This window comes from Rhinopithecus bieti, unplaced genomic scaffold (genome assembly GCF_001698545.2).
Source record: "Rhinopithecus bieti isolate Rb0 unplaced genomic scaffold, ASM169854v2 scaffold_12573, whole genome shotgun sequence".
NCBI lineage: Eukaryota > Metazoa > Chordata > Mammalia > Primates > Cercopithecidae > Rhinopithecus > Rhinopithecus bieti.
The window spans coordinates 1,636,647-1,656,413 of record NW_016807321.1 but is presented as its reverse complement, the minus strand read 5'-3'; the positions used below and the strand labels follow the sequence as shown (position 1 = coordinate 1,656,413).

The 19,767-nt window shown below is 59.2% G+C and overlaps 1 protein-coding gene across 1 annotated transcript in view; it reads left to right on the top strand.

Annotated features, from left to right (window-relative positions):
• EEF1A2 (eukaryotic translation elongation factor 1 alpha 2) overlaps positions 1–5,194 on the top strand; it is a 10,788-nt gene extending 5,594 nt beyond the window's left edge. The window contains exons 5-7 of the mRNA XM_017881233.1: positions 2,315–2,571; positions 3,890–4,124; positions 4,629–5,194. Of these exons, the coding sequence (XP_017736722.1) occupies positions 2,315–2,571; positions 3,890–4,124; positions 4,629–5,179 (1,043 nt within the window). The 3' untranslated portion in view covers positions 5,180–5,194. The remainder of the gene's footprint in view (positions 1–2,314; positions 2,572–3,889; positions 4,125–4,628) is intronic.
• Positions 5,195–19,767: the final 14,573 nt, after the last annotated feature.

Here is a 19,767-nt window from a genome sequence, read left to right as displayed (position 1 = left end):
ATCCTTCTCTCCATCCATCCATCCACCTCTCCATCCATCCATCCACCTCTCCATCCATCCATCCACCTCTCCATCCATCCATCCACCTCTCCATCCATCCATCCATCCATCCATCGTCCCACCCATCCATCCTTCTTTCTATCCATCCATCCACCCATCTTCCCACCTATCCATCCTTCTATCAATCCATCCACCTATCTCCCCATCCATCCATCCATCCATTCACCCACCCACCTCCCCATCCATCCATCCATCCATCCACCCACCCACTCACCCACTTCCCCACCCATCCATCCTTCTGTTCATCCACCAATCCACCCACCTCCCCATCCATCCATCCTTCCATCCATCCATCCATCTCCCCACCCATCCATTCTTCTGTCCATCCATCCATCTATCCATCCATCCATCTACCCATCCACCTCTCCATCCATCCATTATCCCACCTATCCATCCTCTCCATCCATCCCTCCTTCTCTCCATCCATCTATCCATCCATCCATCCATCTATCCATTGTCCCACACATCCATCCTTCTATCTATCCATCCATCCATCCATCCATCCATCCACTCATGCACTCACATACCTCCCCACCCATCCATCCTTCTATCTATCCACCCATCCACTCACCTCCCCATCCATCCATCCATCCACCCACCTCCCCACCCATCCATCCTTCTATCCATCCTTCTGTCCATCCACCCATCCACCCACCTCCCCATCCATCCATCTATCCACCCACCTCCTCATCCATCCATCCTCCATCCATCCATCCATCCATCCATCCATCCATCTCCCCATCTATCCATCTCCCCATCCCTCCATCTATCCACTCATCCACTCACCCCCCTCCCCAGCCATCCATCCTTCTGTCCATCCACCCATCTACCTACCTCCCCATCCATCCATCCATCCATCTACCCCCACTTTCCCACCCATCTATCGTTCTCTCCATCCATCCATCCACCCACCCACCCACTAACCCACTTCCCCACCCATCCATCCTTCTGTCCATCCACCCATCCACCCACCTTTCCATCCATCCATCCATCCATCCATCTCCCCGCCATCCATCCTTCTCTCCATCCATCCATCCATCCATCCATCCATCCATCCATCCATCCATCTATCCATCCATCCTTCCATCTCTCCATCCATCCATCCACCCACCCACCTCCTCACCCATCCACTTTTCTGTCCATCCACCCATCCATCCCTCCCTCCCCATCCATCCATCCATCCATCCATCCATCCATTTCCCTACCCATTCATCCTTCTGTCCATCTACCCATCCACCTATCCATCCATCTACCTCTCCATCCATCTATCCATCCATCCATCCATCCATCCATCCATCCATCCATCCATCTCCCCACCCAGTCATCCTTCTCTCCATCATCCATGCATCCATCCATCTCATCCATCTGTCCATCTCTCCATCCATCCATCCATCCATCTTCCCAAGAAAAGAAACCATAAACAAATCTGAGACCCCAGAGAAGGGGCACTGATAGGAGACCCCCAGCCAGGGGGCTGCAGCCAAAGATACTGCAGGCATCTCTGTGTGCACAGTGGGGGCGTCATGCTCACCCCAGCACAGAGCACAGCCCACAGGCTCAGTGAAGTCTGCTGGAGGCTACAATGGGCCTCCATCACAGCCCTGGGAGGTGAGGGTGGAGACCTAGTAGCCTGGGGGAGACAAGACCCCCCTGTGGCAGCTGCACAATTGGTGTAAGCAGATCCACGAGAAATGCCAGGGACGCTCAGGTGCCACTGTGCCTGTGCTGCGTCTGGCTGAGAGGCCCCTTTAATGATAGAGACCTGCAGCCTCCAAGTGGGGCCCAGAGAGCCCGCAGGGAGCAGGGAGCAGGGCGACCAGGCCCCAGGCAGGAGCAGTCCAGTGGTCTGGCCCACACTCACAGGGAGGAGTCCTCAGACAAAGGAGGGGTCCCATAGTGCCCTCTTTGAGGGAAAGTGCTCCCCGGGGGCATGGATGGGACCCCACGTTCAGACAGCCCCTCTCTGCCCATCCTCCCCTTCTCTGCCCCTGTGGTTTTCCTTGGGTTCCTGGGAACTCTGCTGTTCAGCCTCTTATCTCTCCAGCTGGGTGGGGCAGCCCTCACTTGCCTTGGAATCTCTGGGTCTGCCTTGTCCCTGGCTTCCCCCTACACTCCGCCCGTGTGGCCCCAACCCCCAGGCCTGTCGGGGGGATCCAGTCCCAGGCTTTGTTGGTTTCCAGGCTCTGTCCCCGAATATCCTGCCCCAGCATCCTCTCGGGCCCTGCCTTCCCCTCACACCCCGTCCCCTCTGCAGGCATTGGTACGGTGCCCGTGGGCCGGGTGGAGACAGGCATCCTGCGGCCGGGCATGGTGGTGACCTTTGCACCGGTGAACATCACCACTGAGGTGAAGTCGGTGGAGATGCACCATGAGGCTCTGAGCGAAGCTCTGCCCGGTGACAACGTTGGCTTCAATGTGAAGAACGTGTCGGTGAAGGACATCCGGCGGGGCAACGTGTGTGGGGACAGCAAGTCTGACCCGCCGCAGGAGGCTGCTCAGTTCACCTCCCAGGTTGGGGGCCGCGCTGGGTCTAGGGGGCTGGCGCCTGCTGGGCAGCAGCAGGACTGTCCTGGGTGAGGCTGCTGTCGGCAGGTCACCTGGTGTGGGGAGAAAACAGACCCTCAGGCCGGGCGCAGTGGCTCACGCCTGTAATCCCAGCACTGTGGGAGGCCGAGGTGGGTGGATCATGAGGTCAAGAGATCAAGACCATCCTGGTCAATGTGGTGAAACGCCGTCTCTACTAAAAATACAAAAATTAGCCGGGTGTGGTGGCACGCACCTGTAGTCCCAGCTATCAGGAAGCTGAGGCAGGAGAATTGCTTGAACCCGGGAGGCGGAGCTTGCAGTGAGCCGAGATTGCACCACTGCACTCCAGACTGGGCAACAGAGCGAGACTCCGTCTCAAAAGAAAAAAAAAAAAAAAGAGAAAGGACCCCCATTCCACCGAGGGGCCCCCGAGCATTCAATGGGGGGAGAAATCAGTTCTGGGAGGGGTGCAGGCCCTATGGCTCCCAGCCCCTGTGCAGTCCCGGGTCTGCTGTCCATGCCACACCACTGGGCTGCCCAGCCTTTAAGTTCCTACATTCGTCCTGGAAATACACTTTTGTTAACTTCCTGCCTGAGACATCTCTGTCATACTTTTATTCTCTCCAGTTTTCATTGCCCCCTCTTTGCTGCTCTCGTCATATTATTATTATTATTATTATTTTTTTGAGATGGAGTCTCGCTCTGTTGCCCAGGCTGGAGTGCAGTGGCATGATCTCGGCTCACTGCAAGCTCTGCCTCCCAGGTTCAAGTGATTCTCCTGCCTCAGCCTCCCCAGTAGGTAGGATTACAGGAATGCGCCACCACGCCTGGCTAATTTTTGTATTATTAGTAGAGACGGAGTTCTGCCATGTTGGCCAGGCTGGTCTTGAACTCCTGACCTCAAGTGATCCACCAACCTCGGCCTCCCAAAGTGCTGGGATTACAGTAGGCGTGAGCCCCCGCGCCTGGTCTCTTCATATGATTTTTGAAAGTGGCTTTATTGAGATACAACTGAGATACAGGAATTGAGGTCCAGTTTTGTCACCCCCCTGCCTTAGTTCCAGCCGGGGTTGGCCGCGTAGGTGCTGCCCCTGCCCCTTCGAAACAATGGATCTCAGTTGTTTATCTTCTGCTTAATGAGGATGTTGAGGTTCAGGTCTGGGGGCTGGGTCCTCCAGTCAGCACTCCGGGGCGAGGAACCCGTGGAGGGGAGCCGGATGACTGGGCCTCCCAGCCCTGCTCCGGCGCCCTCCTGGTGCTCACCGAGGATGTGCCTTATGGCCGCCTGTGGCTCCGCTCCCAGGTCATCATCCTGAACCACCCGGGGCAGATCAGCGCCGGCTACTCCCCGGTCATCGACTGCCACACGGCCCACATCGCCTGCAAGTTTGCGGAGCTGAAGGAGAAGATTGACCGGCGCTCTGGCAAGAAGCTGGAGGACAACCCCAAGTCCCTGAAGTCTGGAGACGCGGCCATTGTGGAGATGGTGCCGGGAAAGCCCATGTGTGTGGAGAGCTTCTCCCAGTACCCGCCTCTCGGTGAGCCGGGGTGGTCCGGGGAGGTGCAGCCCCCAGGCGGTGGCTGATCCAGGCTGAGGGCAGAGGACTGCGGGGATGAGGCGCTGGGTGACAGCAGTGGGCCCCCTTTCCTGCGGAGTTTGGCCCAGAGCCTAGCAGGAGACCCACGGCCTCCGTGTCACTGAGTGCAGGTGACCCTACCTGGAGGACCTGGGGTGGGTCCCGTGTGCAGACGAGGCCCCAAAAGTGAGGAAGGCCCCGCGAGTGAGGAAGGCCCACCGTCATCCAGTGGCAGCGTTAGGGCTGCCCCTGCCCCGTGGCCGCCCCGCAGGCCGTGGAGCAGCCACCCAGGCAGGGCTCTGGCGAGGCCGGCCGTCCTCACAAGGGCGCGCTCTGCGCTAAGGGTGTTCCGAGGACGTTCCCGACCCGGCTTCGTTCTGTGGTTGCGCCCTCGCCCGGCGAGAGCCCTTGGGGGACGGTGGGACGAGTCCTCCGGCCCCGCTCACGCGCCGCCCCCGCCCCCAGGCCGTTTCGCCGTGCGCGACATGAGGCAGACGGTGGCCGTGGGCGTCATCAAGAACGTGGAGAAGAAGAGCGGCGGCGCCGGCAAGGTCACCAAGTCGGCGCAGAAGGCGCAGGAAGGCGGGCAAGTGAAGCGCGGGCGGCCGGCGGCGCGACCCTCCCGGCGGTGCCGCGCCCCGAACCCCGGCCGGCCCCCGCCCCGCCCCCGCCCCGCGCGCCCCCGGCGCCCCGCACCCCCGGCCAGGCTGCATGTCTGCACCTCCGCTTGCCGCTTGCCAGAGGCCCTCGGTCAGCGACTGGATGCTCGCCATCAAGGTCCAGTGGAAGTTCTTCAAGAGGAAAGGCGCCCCCGCCCCAGGCTTCCGCGCCCAGCGCTCGCCACGCTCAGTGCCCGTTTTACCAATAAACTGAGCGACCCCCCGGAGCCGTGTGCGCCTTCTGCTGGGGGGGTGGGTGGGCCCCGCCCCGCCCGCGCTCCCCGGAGCCCCTCCACGCCCGGGTGGCCAGCCCAGCATCTTCTACCCCCTGCCTGGGGACCCCAGGGTGAGCGCTGAGCGCTGGGTGAGGAGTGCCTGCTGTCCCCCAGGCCGTGGCCCAGCACCAAGCTGGCCTGGGTGGCTGTGAGGGGCTTCGCCATGGCTACCCAGCGCAGAGAATGGTCCCTTCAGATCCATAGAACGGGGCTGCGGGTTTTGGGATCTCTGGGGGCCGCATGAGAGTTGAGGGCTTCTCCACCCAGAGTGACTGTCACACACACTCATTCTTCCCGTGGCCCCGCACTTCTGGTCTCACTCTCCTAAGCTGGTCACCTGTGGCTGGAGTCCGTACCTGCCCATCCTGCTCCTGGGTCCAAGCCTTCTGTACATGGTTGTAGGAACTCCAGCCCCTGAAACTGAAAGACTGGTGACTTCAGTCGTGGGCTGGGGGCTTTGGGTCTTCCCTGGGGTCCCTGGTCTCTCTGGGCTAGAACCTGCCCCGACCTTGGCTGGCAAGGGTGGAAGGGTGGGGAGAGGGGAGGACAGCTCCTTTCCACCCCTCCCTGCTCCGGGAAAGTGGCCCCGCTCCACAGCCAGTCATGCTGCAGCAGGTGAGGGTCGGGTGGAGGGTGGGCAGGTTCCCTGAAGATGCAGAGGAGGGTCGGGTGGGCGGTGGGCAGGTTCCCTGAGGATGCAGAGGAGGAGGGTTGGAGTAGAGGGAGGGCAGCCTCCCTGAGGATGCAGGTGAGGTCAGGGTGGAGGGTGGGCAGGCTCCCTGACCCTGTACACAGCACTGAGGTGGGCCTCTCTGTCACCCAGCCCCCAGCTCCCCACCTGCAGCTGGGTACCTGACTGGGAGGGTTCTCCTGCAGAGCAGGCAGGCTGACCACAAGGCCCCATAGTGCATTAGTCTCTTAGGGATGCCGTGACCAATGACTGCAAATGGCGAGGCCTTCTGGGGCCAAAACCAGCCTCACTGCTGAAATCAAGGTGTCAACGGGGCTCTGCTCCTCTGGAGGCCCCAGGAGAATTAGTTCCCTGCTTCACCCCTTGCCGTGGCGGCCAACAGTCTGTGGCTTGTGGCTGCATCACTCCAGTCTCTGCCTCTGTCGTCACACTACTTTCTCCTCCTCTGTGTCAAATCCCCTTCTCACGAGCATGCGAGTGATTGCATTTAGGGACCACCTGGGATAATCCGGGATTACCCCCATCTCAACATCCTTAACCAAATCTGCAAAATCCTTTCCTGCCACATGCAGTCAGCCACAGATTCCAGGGTTGTGGGCCTGATATCCTTGGGGCATGTTAGACCCGCTGTGCTGGGTGAGGACTGAAACAGGCTAGCCCAGCTGACAGGCAGTGGTGATGGGGCACTGTCTGGGGGTGCCCTTGGAGGGCCTGCTCGTGTCTCCGGTCCCAAAGTGGGGTGGCCTCAAACCCACATGAAAGGGGGGTGGAATGGGAGGAAGAGTGGAGCAATCAGGCAGGGATGTGGTTGGGCGCTTGGGCCCCCAGGTGGGGAGGATTTGAACCCACGAACATCAGAGCCACGAGGCCTCTAAGGAGGAGATACAGGACCCAGTCACATCGGGACTTTGGATATATACCAGTAATTGTTTAGTGTAAAATACTTGGGGCATATTTACACAGAAATGGTACTCCTTATTTATCTGAAATTCTGATCTGACTGGGTGTCCTGTGTTTTACCTGGTGGCCCTGCCCAGGGACACAGGTGTTCCTGATGGACCCCAGCCCATCCTGGGCCTCTGTGGGGCCACCATTGATGGGAGGGGCTGAGGGGACCCTGCAGGGCCTGTCTGGAAGGAAGGTTGTCCTTTCACATGTGACCTGGCTAGAATTGGGGCCAAATGGGAGAAATTTGCCAGCCTGAGATGGGACAAAAGTGGAAAACAGCCCCCAGCTGCAGTTGCAGAAAGCCCCCTTGGGTGGTCCCTGAGGTGCTCAGGGGTCCCCTCACCCCCATGTCCCAGTTGCAGTTGCAAACTCTGGATGACTCTGGCAGCCTTGGTCACCCAGGCTCTGCTGGTGGGGGGCAAGCCCAGCCTGCCTGCCGCGGTCTGTGCTGGGGCCACAGTGCCCCCTCCAGGTGGGTGTGTTTCTGGGGTGGAGAGGAGCACAGGGAGGGCAGAGAGATGGGAGCACTCCCTGTTCCCACTGGGGTCCTCAGCAGATGAGAGTCCTGGCCATGGTAGCCTGGAGGGTGGGTCTCCAGGGAGGGTCTCTGACCTCGGCTCCCCTTCTGGGGTAATGAAGGCAGGCCCAAGTCCTTGGATCTGATGCCTGGCAGGGCTCCGGGCCTTGCTCTGCCCCTCGTGCTCGGGTGGGGAGCTGTGGGGTGGGGACCAGCAGTGGCTGGAGGAGGCCGGAATCTGGGACTGGGCTCCTGGTGTCCATCGTGGGCGGAGGCAGAACACACGGTGCCAGGATTGCCCTGCTGGATGCTGGGCAGGGGATACCCTGTGTCCAGCCCACTGTCAGTTCTGGGGGGTGGGGCAGGGGCTTGGCCAAAGTCCGCCCTGGGGGCCCCAGCCCTCGGTCTCCGGGGAGTTCTGGTACCACCCACAACAAGGGCAGGAGGAGCTTCTGGTGGGTGAGAGACCCACGGAAGCAAGCTGTGCTCACTAATCAGGAAGGGGGGTTGGGGGGATGCCAGGCAGAGCTCTGCATTGCCTCCAGGCCAGTAATGCTCAAAGCTTTCGTCTTAGGACGCTTGCATGGTGTTAAAAGTCAGGGAGGTTACATGTGCTGCTGTTTAGTGTGCTGGAAACTAAACGTGAGAATATTTAAGACATGAGAAAGCAGGGGAGTGTCATACCTCTTATGGCCTCTGAAAACTCCACTGTCCAAGTGAGGATGGGAGTGAGAAGCCTTGGCATTACTGTGAAAACAGGTTTTGACCTTGGGGCTTTCTGGAAGGTTCTTGGGAGCCCCAGGGGGCCTGGACCGTGTTTTGTGAACTGTGACTTTAGGCGGCAGAGCAGTGGGGAAGGCGAGGGTTGGGGTCCCAGCTCTGGTAACGGAGCCAGAGATGCCACGGTGCCCCTTCTCCATCGGTGAAAGGGGGTCATATTGCACCTGCCCTGAGGGTCGGGCCAGGATTAAAGGAAGCCACGGCTTCACAGGGCCTCTGCGGCTGCCTCTCCAGCTCCCTGAGCAGGGGCTGCACTGGAGGTGTGAGCTCTGGCTGCTCCCTTGGGCCCAGAGGAGGGTGGGGTTTTCCCCATAGCAGGTGGAGGCAGGGGCGTGGGGAGGGGCAGAGCTCACTGGGGTTGGGGTCAGGGCAGAACGCTCTGTGGGTGTCGGCTTGGGGAGCCTGAGGACAGCTGGAGGGCGGTGGCAGGGTGAGGGCAGGGGACCACAGCCAGACAGTGCCCTGGAGCTCTGCAAGGGTGGGACAGGGCAGGGGACCACCGCCAGACAGTGCCCTGGAGCTCTGCAAGCGTGGACTGTGCAGCCCCAGGGCCCCAGTGGGGTGTCGATGGATGCTTGCAGCTGGCTGGACACTGGGCTGCTGTCTGGCTGAAGAGGGCCCCAAGGCCCAGAGAGTGGCTCCGACTAGCAGCCACTGGGACTCAGGGTCAGTCCTGGGGCTGCTGAGGCCCCAGAGCAGGTCCTGAAGTCAGGGAGGGCATGGGGGAGGGGGAAGGAGCTCCACCCTACTTGGGTTGGTGAACAATTTTTTTTTTTTTGAGATGCAGTCTCGCTCTGTCGCCCAGGCTAGAGTGCAGTGGCGCGATCTCAGCTCACTGCAAGCTCCACCTCCCGGGTTCATGCCATTCTCCTGCCTCAGCTTCCCAAGTAGCTGGGACTACAGGCACCCGCCACCACGCTTAACTAATTTTTTGTATTTTTTTATTAGAGATGGGGTTTCACCGTGTTGGCCAGGATGGTCTCGATCTCCTGACCTCGTGATCCACCCGCCTCGGCCTCCCAAAGTGCTGGGATTACAGGTGGGAGCCACCGCGCCTGGCCTTTTTTTTTTGAGATGGAGTCTTGCGGTCTCCCAGGCTGGAGTGCAGTGGCACGATCTCAGCTCACTGCAAGCTCCACCTCCCAGGTTCATGCCATTCTCCTGCCTTAGCCTCCCGAGTAGCTGGGACTGCAGGTGCCAGCCACCACGCCTGGCTAAGTTTTGCATTTTAGTAGAGATGGGGTTTCACTGTGTTAGCCAGGATGGTCTCGATCTCCTGACCTTGTGATCCGCCTGCCTTGGCCTCCCAAAGTGCTGGGATTACAGGCGTGAGCCACCGCGCCCAGCCGGGTTGGTGAATATTTTAAAACAGGATCCACCAAGACACCCTATTGGCGGCTTCAGTCTGCACTTTGGACATCACTGAAAAATTCCTGAGGCCTCAGGAAGGCTGTGGGGCCCTGCTGAGTGGCCAAATGCCATCTGTCCCCTGCCCTTGTCTCTGCCGGGCTCCTGGTGCCCTCTTGTAACCCAGGCGGTAAGGACCTTCCCACCCCACTCCAGGTTCCCAGGGTGGCTGGAAGGGCCTGGGTGCCCCTGGCAGTCCTGGGTTTGAGCAGCAGCTTCTGGGCTCCCTGCCAAGGGGCTGGGCTTTGTGGCAGCCGGTCGGGCCTCCACGATGGGACGCTGGGGATTTCCCACGTGTTGTGACTGTCCTTGTGGGTGACTTATTGTGTCCCGGAGTGGGACTGCAGGCACGGGGTTACATCCATACCCTGGTGCGTGTATGTGACCTGAGTGAACTGTGCATACCTGTGGGTGACTGTGTGGGGTGCAGGGGAGAACTTGGCGGGAGGTCCTGGAGCCCCTGGAAACAGGGCGTATGTGCTCGTGTGTCTCTTCATTTGTGCCTGCGTGTCTGTGTGTCGGGCGTCTGGTTGTGCCTGTGCTGCTGGCTGGCCGCCTGGAGTCAGGGCTGAGTCTCTGGGGGGTGCCCACTGGGTGGCTGGACCCAGGAAGCACTGGGCAACAGTCCCTGTCCCGAAGCCAGGGAGGGAGAAGCCGGCTGGGGGACGGGCTGGACTGGCAGGTGCATGGGCCTTGAGGCAGCTCCTGACTCTGTTGAGGGGAGGGAGGGAAGCCCCGTCCCCGTGAGAGGGTCAGCCAGGAATGTCAGGGGTCTTTGGAGGAGCTGTGGGGTCTGGCTTATTTCCTGGCTGCATGCTGCTCTGGCATTTTGCTTTGGGGATCGGCTGGGGGAGGTGCGGACGATGCTGAGAAGGATGTGTGAGGCTGAGAACAGCTCCAGGATGGAGAGCAGATGCAGGTGGGGTCAGTGGCCCCAAACCAGGGCCCTGGCTGGGTCTGTGGGGACCCCGAGGCAGGGGCGGGAGGCACCAACACCCAGAGGAGGGGGAGAGGGTGGGGGCCCTGGATGGTGTGGGGTGGGAGCAGGAAGGAAGCCCTTGCCCCTGGACCCCCTGCCCAAACGTGGGTCCTGGTTTGCAGGCCTCCTGCTGCAGGACAGCAGTTCCTAAGAGCCTGTGGGCCTCCTGCAGGGACAGGACTGGAGCTGTGGGTGTGGCAGGAGGCAGAGCTCCCAGGCAGGACCAGCCTGGAGGGGTTGGAGGGACAGGAACCAACGCCCCCTGCCCTGCCCATCTCCCTGAACATGTCGGGGGAAAGAGCCCCAGGCTCTGCCACACAGCCTGTCATGGGGAGGGGCTGGCAGCTCTGCCCCAGGCTCTGGCAGTGAGGACCCTGCCAGCCACTGTCTGAAGCCAGGTCAGGCCAAGCCAGCTGCCAGCTGTGGGGTTCCAGGGCTCAGCTGCCTGGGAGGAGGGGGCGGTGCTGAACTGGGGAGTTGGAGGGAACGGTGGGGGGCAGGGGAAGGAGAAATCCACCGAGTCCCACAGTGGGAGGCTGTAAGATCTCCCTCTCCATGTCTTAGTCTCTGTAAACTTTTTACCCTTAGGCTATGGGGAACAACCTTTAACTATAAAGGGGTCCCTGTGGCCCCGCCCTCCCCAGAGGCTGTGGCTGCCTCCAGGGGTGGGGGTTTCTGGCACTTGAGGGGCCTTAATTGACCGCCTCCCACTGCCCTTTCTTTATGCTGCATCTCCCGACACCCAGGCCTTCATCTTGGGTGTGAGGCGGGTGGCACACAGCAGGGCACGGTGCCCACGGGGCAGCCGGGAGCTGACTCAGCATCTTCACCTTCCCGCTCACGTGACGCCTCCTCCTGCCGCCGCTCCAGACGCTTTATAAACCTTGCGCCATTCCTCCATCAGCGCAATCCTTATCTGCGGTCAGCACCCCGACTTCACAGGTAAAGAGGTGGAGGTGCGGAGAGATCCGGCAGCTGCCCAGAGCCACGCAAACTAAGCTCACAGTGAGTGAGACACAGCAATGGCTCCTGCGCCTGCGATGACGTAAAAGCAGCATTTCCCCATCAGGCTGGGAACCAGCAATGCAGAACGCCCAGGGCTCCTTTGCTGAACTCCACGGCTGCCCCAACTCGACCTCACTCCTTGGGTGCTCCCCCACCCAGTGCCCGGACTCCTGGCTCCTTTCTCATGAAGATTCTCAGCCCTTGGCTTGTGTATTCAGGAACTCTTGGAAGTCCATTTATTTATGCTGTTTCATGCTAAAGTGTGAATGACTAACATACCAGAACTATTTGCTTTTTTTTTGAGATGGAGTCTCACTCTTGTCACCAGGCTGCAGTGCAATGGTGCGATCTCAGTTCACTGCAACCTCCACTCCCAGGGTTCAAGCCATCCTCCTGCCTCGGCCTCCCGAGTAGCTGGGATAATAGGTGCCCACCATCATGCCTGGCTAATTTTTGTATTTTTAGTAGAGATGGGGTTTCACCATTTTGGCCAGGCTGGTCTCCAACTCCGGACCTCAGATGATCCACCCACCGCAACCTCCCAAAGTGCTGGGATTACAGGTGTGAGCTGCCGCACCTGGCCTATTTGCATTTTAAGAAAGGACATTGTTAACTTATACCATGTTTTCTTTTTCTTTTTCTTTTTTTTCTTTTTTGAGATGGAGTCTTGCACTGTTGCCTGGGCTGCAGTACAGTATCGTGATCTTGGCTCACTGCAACCTCTGCCTCCTGAGTTCAAGCGATTCTTCTGCCTCAGCCTCCTGAGTAGCTGGGGTTACAGGCACCCACCACCATGCCCAGCTAATTTTTTGTATTTTTAGTAGAGATGGGATTTCATCATGTTGGCCAGGCTGGTCTCGAACTCCTGACCTTGTGATTCGTCCACCTCAGCCTCCCAAAGTGCTGGGATTATAGGTGTGAGCCACCGTGACTGGCCTTACACCATGTTTTCTTAATGTCAGCACAACTGGCATTTGGGTTGGATGATGCTGTGCTCTGTGGGGGCTGCCCTGTGCCCTGCAGGGTGCTTGGTGCCCCCCCTTCCCCAACCTCCACCCACTGGATACCAGTAGCATCTGCCCCTCCACTGTGACGACCAAAACTGTCTCCAGACTCACTAGATGCTCCCTTGGGAACAAAACCCCTGGGTAAGAACAATTGACCTAAATGGATTTCATCTCTGTAGGTGGGATGCCAGGAAGTGTGATTAAGCAAAAGACTGGTCTCCAGGATGGGGCCAGCTCGTCTGAGCCGCAGGGATGGACACATCATGCTCTCTTCAACTCAACCAGTGGGAGGATCTGAGAGAAATCAGGGAAGAGGGCCGTGTCCGAGCCAGAAGTGGACTCACCTGGGCACCTTCCTGCGGAGACCAGGGAAGAGGGGCGTGTCCGAGCCAGGAACTGGACTCACCTGAGCACCTTCCTGCGCGAGACCAGGGAAGAGGGGCGTGTCCGAGCCGGGAACTGGACTCACCTGAGCACCTTCCTGCGCGAGACCAGGGAAGAGGGGCGTGTCCGAGCCGGGAACTGGACTCACCTGAGCACCTTCCTGCGCGAGACCAGGGAAGAGGGGCATGTCCAACCAGGGAAGAGGGGCGTGTCCGACCAGGGAAGAGAGGCGTGTCCGAGCCGGGAACTGGACTCACCTGGGCACCTTCCTGCCCTCCTCCTGACGCCCTCTCAGAATGAGGCTCTCGCTGTCCGCATCCTCACCCTCCCGTGAAGTGGGGGCCGATTCTCTCCACTTGTCATAAGGTAAGCATGAGGTTCTATCTCACTTGGGCAACTACAACAAAGTACCTACGACTCGGGGGCTTAAACAACAGAAATTTATTTCTCACAGTTCTGGAAGCCAGAGGTCAAGATCAAGGTGCGGGCAGACTCGGTTCCTGCGAGCGCCGGCTTCCTGGCTTGCTGACGATGCCTTCCCATGTCCCCATGTGGCACGAAGCAGAAAAGAGGTCCCAGTGCTCCTGTCTGTTCCCCTGAGGGTGCTGGTCCTGTTCCAAGGGCTCCACCCTCCTGACCCAGCCGCCCCCAAAGCCCCCTCTCCTAACACCACCGCACTGGAGTGAGGATTTCAGCACGTGGATTCTGGGGGTACATCCAGTCCACGCAGGCCTGAGTGGTTGCCTGGCCTGCTGAAAGCCACTCAGCTCGGGCAGGCCCACGGTGGCTGCCTGCAGGCCATGCCGTGCAGCCCACACCAGCGCCACCCTCTGCAGGGGCTGAGGCAGAGCCTGCTGGGTGCTGAGGGTGGTGCCCTCGTGTTTGCTGGTGAGGTGGGGCAGCAGGCCGCCTGCAGAGCCTCGGGACTGCCCAGACTCCAGCTTTGTGCAGCCCCTGGTGTGCCACTTGGAGAACCATCCACCTGGTGTGGCGTTAGGTGACTTTGTTCCGGATGCGGGGTGGGGAGGGCTGTGACAGCCCATGGGCCTTGCCAAGTCTGGGCGGCCCTGCCCAAAGCCTACTGGACAACTGGCCAAGCAAGGCCCTGGTGAGCCTGGGCCGTCGGTGGGCGGGCAGTCAGGGCACAGATGCCAGCAGCCTGCGTGGGCAGAAGTCTGGCTGCTCCGCCGGCCCTGAGCTCCAGCTACCCATGTCCCCTTGGGGTCTCTCTGGCAGCCCTGAACCACACAAGCCCCAGGCTAGTGACTGAGGCCACATCTGGCTGGAGGCTCCAGCGACGTCCAGCCCCAGGTCAAAGTGGCCATCTGTCATCTGACAGGTTGACACACACCTTCCTTGGGCTGAGTGTCTGTGCCTGCCCCCACGCCCTGCACTCAGTGTGCAGTAGGGCAGCGGTCCCAGGCAAAGCAGTTTCCCATCGGGATGAGGACCAGCTCCAGAGAAGGTGGGAAGGGGTCCCCGTGTCAGGGCCTCCCTGAGAAGATGCAGTGTCTGCCATCCTGGTGGGCAGAGGGGACAGCAAATGCAAGGGCTCCTTGCCTGCTCAGGGAAGTGGGGGTGGCCGTGTGCCCAGGCAGGGAGGATGGGGGCAGAGGGGCCGGTGGTCCTGGAGCGTGTGGCAGGGCCAGGTCTCAGGAGCAAGGAGGCCTCGAGGAGGAAAGTGTGTGGGTAGTGTCGAGGTGCCAGGGAGTCTGGATGTGTAGATCCACGGTGGGGCCTGGGTCTCTCCCACGAGTGAGCGCAGGGCCTGCATTCCTCACGATGGATCTGCCACAGAACGGGGACGACTGTCACAGCTTCTCCATGTGGCTGAAGGCGTAGGAGGGGGCGCGTGGGAGGCCACTTGTGACACCTGTGGACCGGAGATGACAACATACGGGGTTTGGGGATGTCAAGCTCCCTTGAGGTCCCAGAGCTACAGGTTGATTTCTGCCCTTTCCGGATGCCTCCGGAGCCACTGTGGCTTCCCAGCCTGTTCCTGCCGTCACAGGTGACCACGGGCTCCTCAATTGACGGTATTATTGGTGGCTGGGAAGTACAAGCAACTCCCTCATGCAATTAGCCGGCTTGCCAGGGGCTAGGGAAGCTTGTTGAGAGCCCTGGTCCTTTAGAAAAAAGTATAAATTAAATTTTTATTGACTTTAGTGTAAGATGTTAAAAAAAGTCAATACTTTCGTATCTAAATCTTTTCCTCACTCCCCTGCTCCCCTGCAAGCTGGATAAATACAGCCCTTCCTCCTAATAATGGAAAATTCCTTTGGAGGGGCTGGGCCTCTGTCTGGGGAGGCACTTCCTGTCGCCCAAATTACAGGATTAAAGCCGCAGTGGGTCTGGCCCAGGTGAGATGACTGAGAACCTGCCTCTCCTCATTTCCTCATTTTCCCAAATTAAATCTTGTTTCTTGGCTGGCAGAGCTTTCCTCCAGGCCTCTGTGGGGTTGTCTGTTTTTCTGAAGGCACAGAGACGGGGAAGCAGCTCCCTCTGTTTCCACTGGGAGGCACAGGGTGGTGGCCTGGGAGGCCCTGCTTTAAGCCAGCATCCACAGGGGCCGTTGTCACTGGTGCCGAGGCCCTCGGAACGCAGGTGAAGCTGAGCACCCGGCACAGATCCCACCCAGGACAGCACAGCGTCAAAAGAGCATAAAATCTGGCTGTTCTAGCAAGGGCCACAACCCGCCAGGGGCACCAGCACCATGGAGCCGTCCTGCACAAACTCACTGTGGCAGCCCCTGCCTCCCACACCCGGCTTCTGACGGCCCCATACAGGAGGCAGCCAGAGGAAGCCCATATGCCTCTCAACTCACTGCCTGTGCTTGGTTTCCTGGGGTTTTTGTTCGTTTGTTTTTTGTTTGTTTGTTTTTTTGTTTTTGAGACAGAGTCTCGCACTGTTGCCCAGGCTGGAGTGCAGTGATGCAATCTCGACTCGCTGCAACCTCCACCTCCTGGGTTCAAGTGATTCTCCTGCCTCAGCCTCCCAGGTAGCTGGAATTACAGGCATGCGCCACCACACCCGGCTAATTTTGAATTTTTAGTAGAGACGGGGTTTCTCCATGTTGGTCAGGCTGGTCCCTAACTCTCCACCTCAGGTGATCCACCCACCTCGGCCTCCCAAAGTTCTGGGATTACGGGCATGAGCCACTGTACCTGGCCTGTTTTGTTTTGTTTTTTTTTTTTTTGAGACTGAGTCTTGCTCTTGTCTCCCAGGCTGGAGTGCAGTGACATGATTTCAGCTCACTTCAGCCTCCGCCTCCCGGGTTCGAGTGATTCCTCTGCCTCAGCCTTCGAGTAGCTGGTGTTACAAGTGTCTGCCACCATGCCTGACTAATTTTTGTGTTTTTAGTAGAGACAGGGTTTCACCATGTAGGCCAGGCTGGTCTTGAACTCCTGACCTGGTCTTGAACTCCTAACCTCCGGTGATCGACCCACCTCAGACTCCCAAAGTGCTGGGATTACAGGCATGAGCCACCACACCCAGGCCTCATTTTTGTTTTTAATTAATTAACCCCTCCCGTCCCGTCCCCTCCCCTCTTTTCTTTCCTTTCCTTTTCTTTTTTTTTCAGGGTCTTGCTGTGTTGCCCAGGCTGGAGTGCAGTGGTGTAATGAGAGCTCAGTGTAGCCTCCAACTCCTGGGCTTGAGTGAGCCTCCTGCCTCAGCCTCCTGAGTAGCTGAGACAACAGGTACACACCAGCAAGCTCAGCTAAGTTTCATTTATTTATTTATTTTTTGAGACAGGGTCTCTCTCTCTCTCTCTTACCGAAGCTGGAGTGCAGTCGTGCCATCATGGCTCACTGCAGCCGGGACCTCCTGGATTAAAGCAGTCCTCCCATCTCAGCCTCCTGGGCAGCTAGGATCACAGGCAGGCCACCCAGCCCAGATAATTTTCGCAGTTTTGTAGAGACAGGGTTTCTGTGTTGCCCAGGCTGGTCTCGAACTCTTGGGCTCAAGCAGTCTGCCCACCTCAGCCTCCCAAAGCTCTGGACTTACAGGCATGAGCCACCTGGCCTGGCCTCGGTTGTTCACTTTTGGTCCCACCATTCCAGTGCTGAGCCTGTGAGACTGGAGTCATGACCCAGCAGGACTGCACCTGCACCTGAGGGAGAGCAGAGGCGTGGGCTCTGGAGGGCACTGAGCCTGCTCTGTGACCTGTACCATATGGGCAGGGTTACCCTATGGGTTCTCCCTGGCAGTGACCCAGACGTGCTTCAGTTTGTCCTCTAACAGCCATTGACTCTGGGTCCCTCTCTGCACCAGGCTTCAGGGAGAAGGACAGTGGGAGAAGCCCCAGGGGAGCCCGGGCAGCAGGCGGTCAGTCCCTGTGGTTCGCTTTCTGCCGGGGGAGGGAGACCAAAGGAGGACTCTGGGGACAGATGAACTGGCCTTGATCGGCAGGAGCAGCCAGTTCTGGCAGTGCAGTCTTCATGTTCTCTGGTCGTTTAGTGCAGCCCAGTGACATGGGAGACCGGGGAGGCCTCGAGGTTACTTGCCTGGAGGAGATCAGAGAAGGGGCTGGGCTTGCAGGTTCTGGCGAGAGGACGGTGCTGGAGGTGCTGAAGGGACAGCGCCCGTGTGGAATCCGCTGCCGCCCTGGCCGCCTGGGTGAGGACCGACTGTCTCCCCTGCTGGAGCTGGGCGCCGCGTACGTCTGAATTCTGCTCATCCTCTCTGGAGTCCTGTCGATGCAGTCTTGGCAAAGATTGCTTGAGCCTGAATGCTTTTCCCATCTATTTTTAAATAAATGGAATTCCTCATGCTTGGATGAAATTTACCCCAACTGGGCATTTTCACGACCTGCTTTGCCTGGGCGCAGAGGAGGGGACAGGGGGTAGGCATGCGGGTAACCAGATTGCTGACAATGTAGCCCGTGGGTGTGCAAGACACAAAATTAAAAACATAAATGATTAATGAGCTAGCTCTTTGAAAGGACATCCTAAACAAAGGAGGAAGCAAAGATTTTCAAGCCTTGATGCAGGATTCGCTTTCCAGAACCTTCCAAGGTGTGGCAAAGCTGCTGGAGCCAACGCCATTTGTAGACGGGAGAACCACGAGCTGCAGGGTGCAAAGCTCCACCTGCATCCTGAGCTGGCCCCTCCAGCCTGGCATCCCCACAGGGGCCACACTCTCAGCCACCCCCAGGAGGCTGTGAAGCCAGCTGATGGTTCCCCAAGACTTCAGCAAGGTGTTCCCCTTTTTTTCCTGAAAAATAAGATGAACAGGTTTGTCTCTCCCAATGTCCTGGAACACCAGAGCACCTTAATCCTTGCTCCCATCTCAGCTCTGGTGCATCTGCTAAAACGGGAACTGGGGATCACTTTTCCTTCATCCTCAATGGATCAGCCCTAACCTTGGGTCCCACTTGGCTCTGACATCAAACCTGAGATGACTGCTTCCCCAGGAGGGGCCATGCGCAGCCCGGGCACTGCCGAGGGACACTGGATAGTCTGAGGCTTCCCCCAGCAGGATGAGGGGCCCCAGCCCTGCCGGGTTTCCATTTTAAGCTACGACTGCTCTTCTGGTGAGTGGGAAAGACCAGCGGCGCCAGCCAGTGTGTGAGGGGAGATGCCATGGTGCCCTCTTCCTTCTGCACACTGAAGTCCTCTCCCTCCCCTGAACACACCAGGCTGGTGCCTCCTCCCTTAATGGAGAGAAACCGCAGCCACGTGGGGCAAGCCCACTTCATGCTGGTTATCACAGCCAATGTGTGGGCACAGAGGCAGGGAGGCGGGGGTCCGGAGCGTGCCCCCGAATGTGCACTAGCTTGTGTAAGTTGCCGTCTATCCCCAACATCCTGTATAATGTTCAGGTTAGCATTCTGCCTGCACCGACCCTTCTGTTTACAGCCTAAACACAAAACAACAGAAACAGGCCCCATGGCCATGAGCTCTGGAAACCAAAGGGCAAACACAACCCAAGGGCTGACCCTGCGCCAGGGTTAGGGCTGTTTTATGAGCAGGTCACCTGCGAGGACAGCACCAGCGATTCAGCAGAGGGCTTTCTCTAGGCAGAATCCATGGTGCCAGGCAAACGCGCGAATAGGCTGGATGTAGTCATGAGACGCACTCGAAGACCACACCCCTCCTGGGTGTGCAGAGGAAGGCCCAGTGGCGGGGCACCTCGGGGGGTGGGCAGCACTGAGCCTCAGGGGTCCCTTGGTCTCCCGGTAGCAGCTCTAGAGGGACCCCTCCCAGGACACATGGCTCCCACAGTGGGGAGGCCACCTCTGCCCACCTGCCCCCAAGGAAACACCGTCCCATCTGTGTCCAGGAGGCACAGATCTGCCTCCTTTGTCCTGAGGTGTGGCACTGGGCTTCCCGCTGACCTCTCTGCTGCCCTGGGGCCACCCTCCAATCCTGCCCCTGCCACAGGCCCCTTGTGGAGCCTGCAGAGCAAAGTCTAGGCCCCTTGGGGGGCTTCAAGGCCCTCTAGGAGTGACTCTCCTGTCCCAACCCAGATGGTCCTTCCTCCTCTTCTTGCCTGCGGGCCGCTGTGGCCACCCCCTTTCCCCTGGGCTGTTTTCCTTGCAGGGCACCTCCAGCCTCCACAGACCCTCCCTGCACACACCCTGGGGTCTAGGGGGTCCCACTGCCTGGGCAACCCTAACACCAACAGCATGAGGTCACCATGGGCTGAGCCCCAACAGAGTCTTGGGGAGGGCCCGTACCCCACCCCTTCCCGGAGGCGTCCACTTCCAGAGCCCAGCTGAGAGGACTCCAGTCCTGCTCAGGTGGCTCTGCACGGCTCTGGGACCCCAGGGAGCCATGGGGCCACCAGGCAGGTCCGCTTGGTTAGTACCGCCTGACTCAAAGGTGACTGCAGGGTCAGTGTGCACATGGTCGGGGGAATGGGCAGGCTCAGCCCAGAGGTTTGGTCCTGCGGGCCTTGGCCCCTTCCGCCTCCCCCCCTCCCCTCCCCTCCCCTTCCCTTCCCTTCCTCT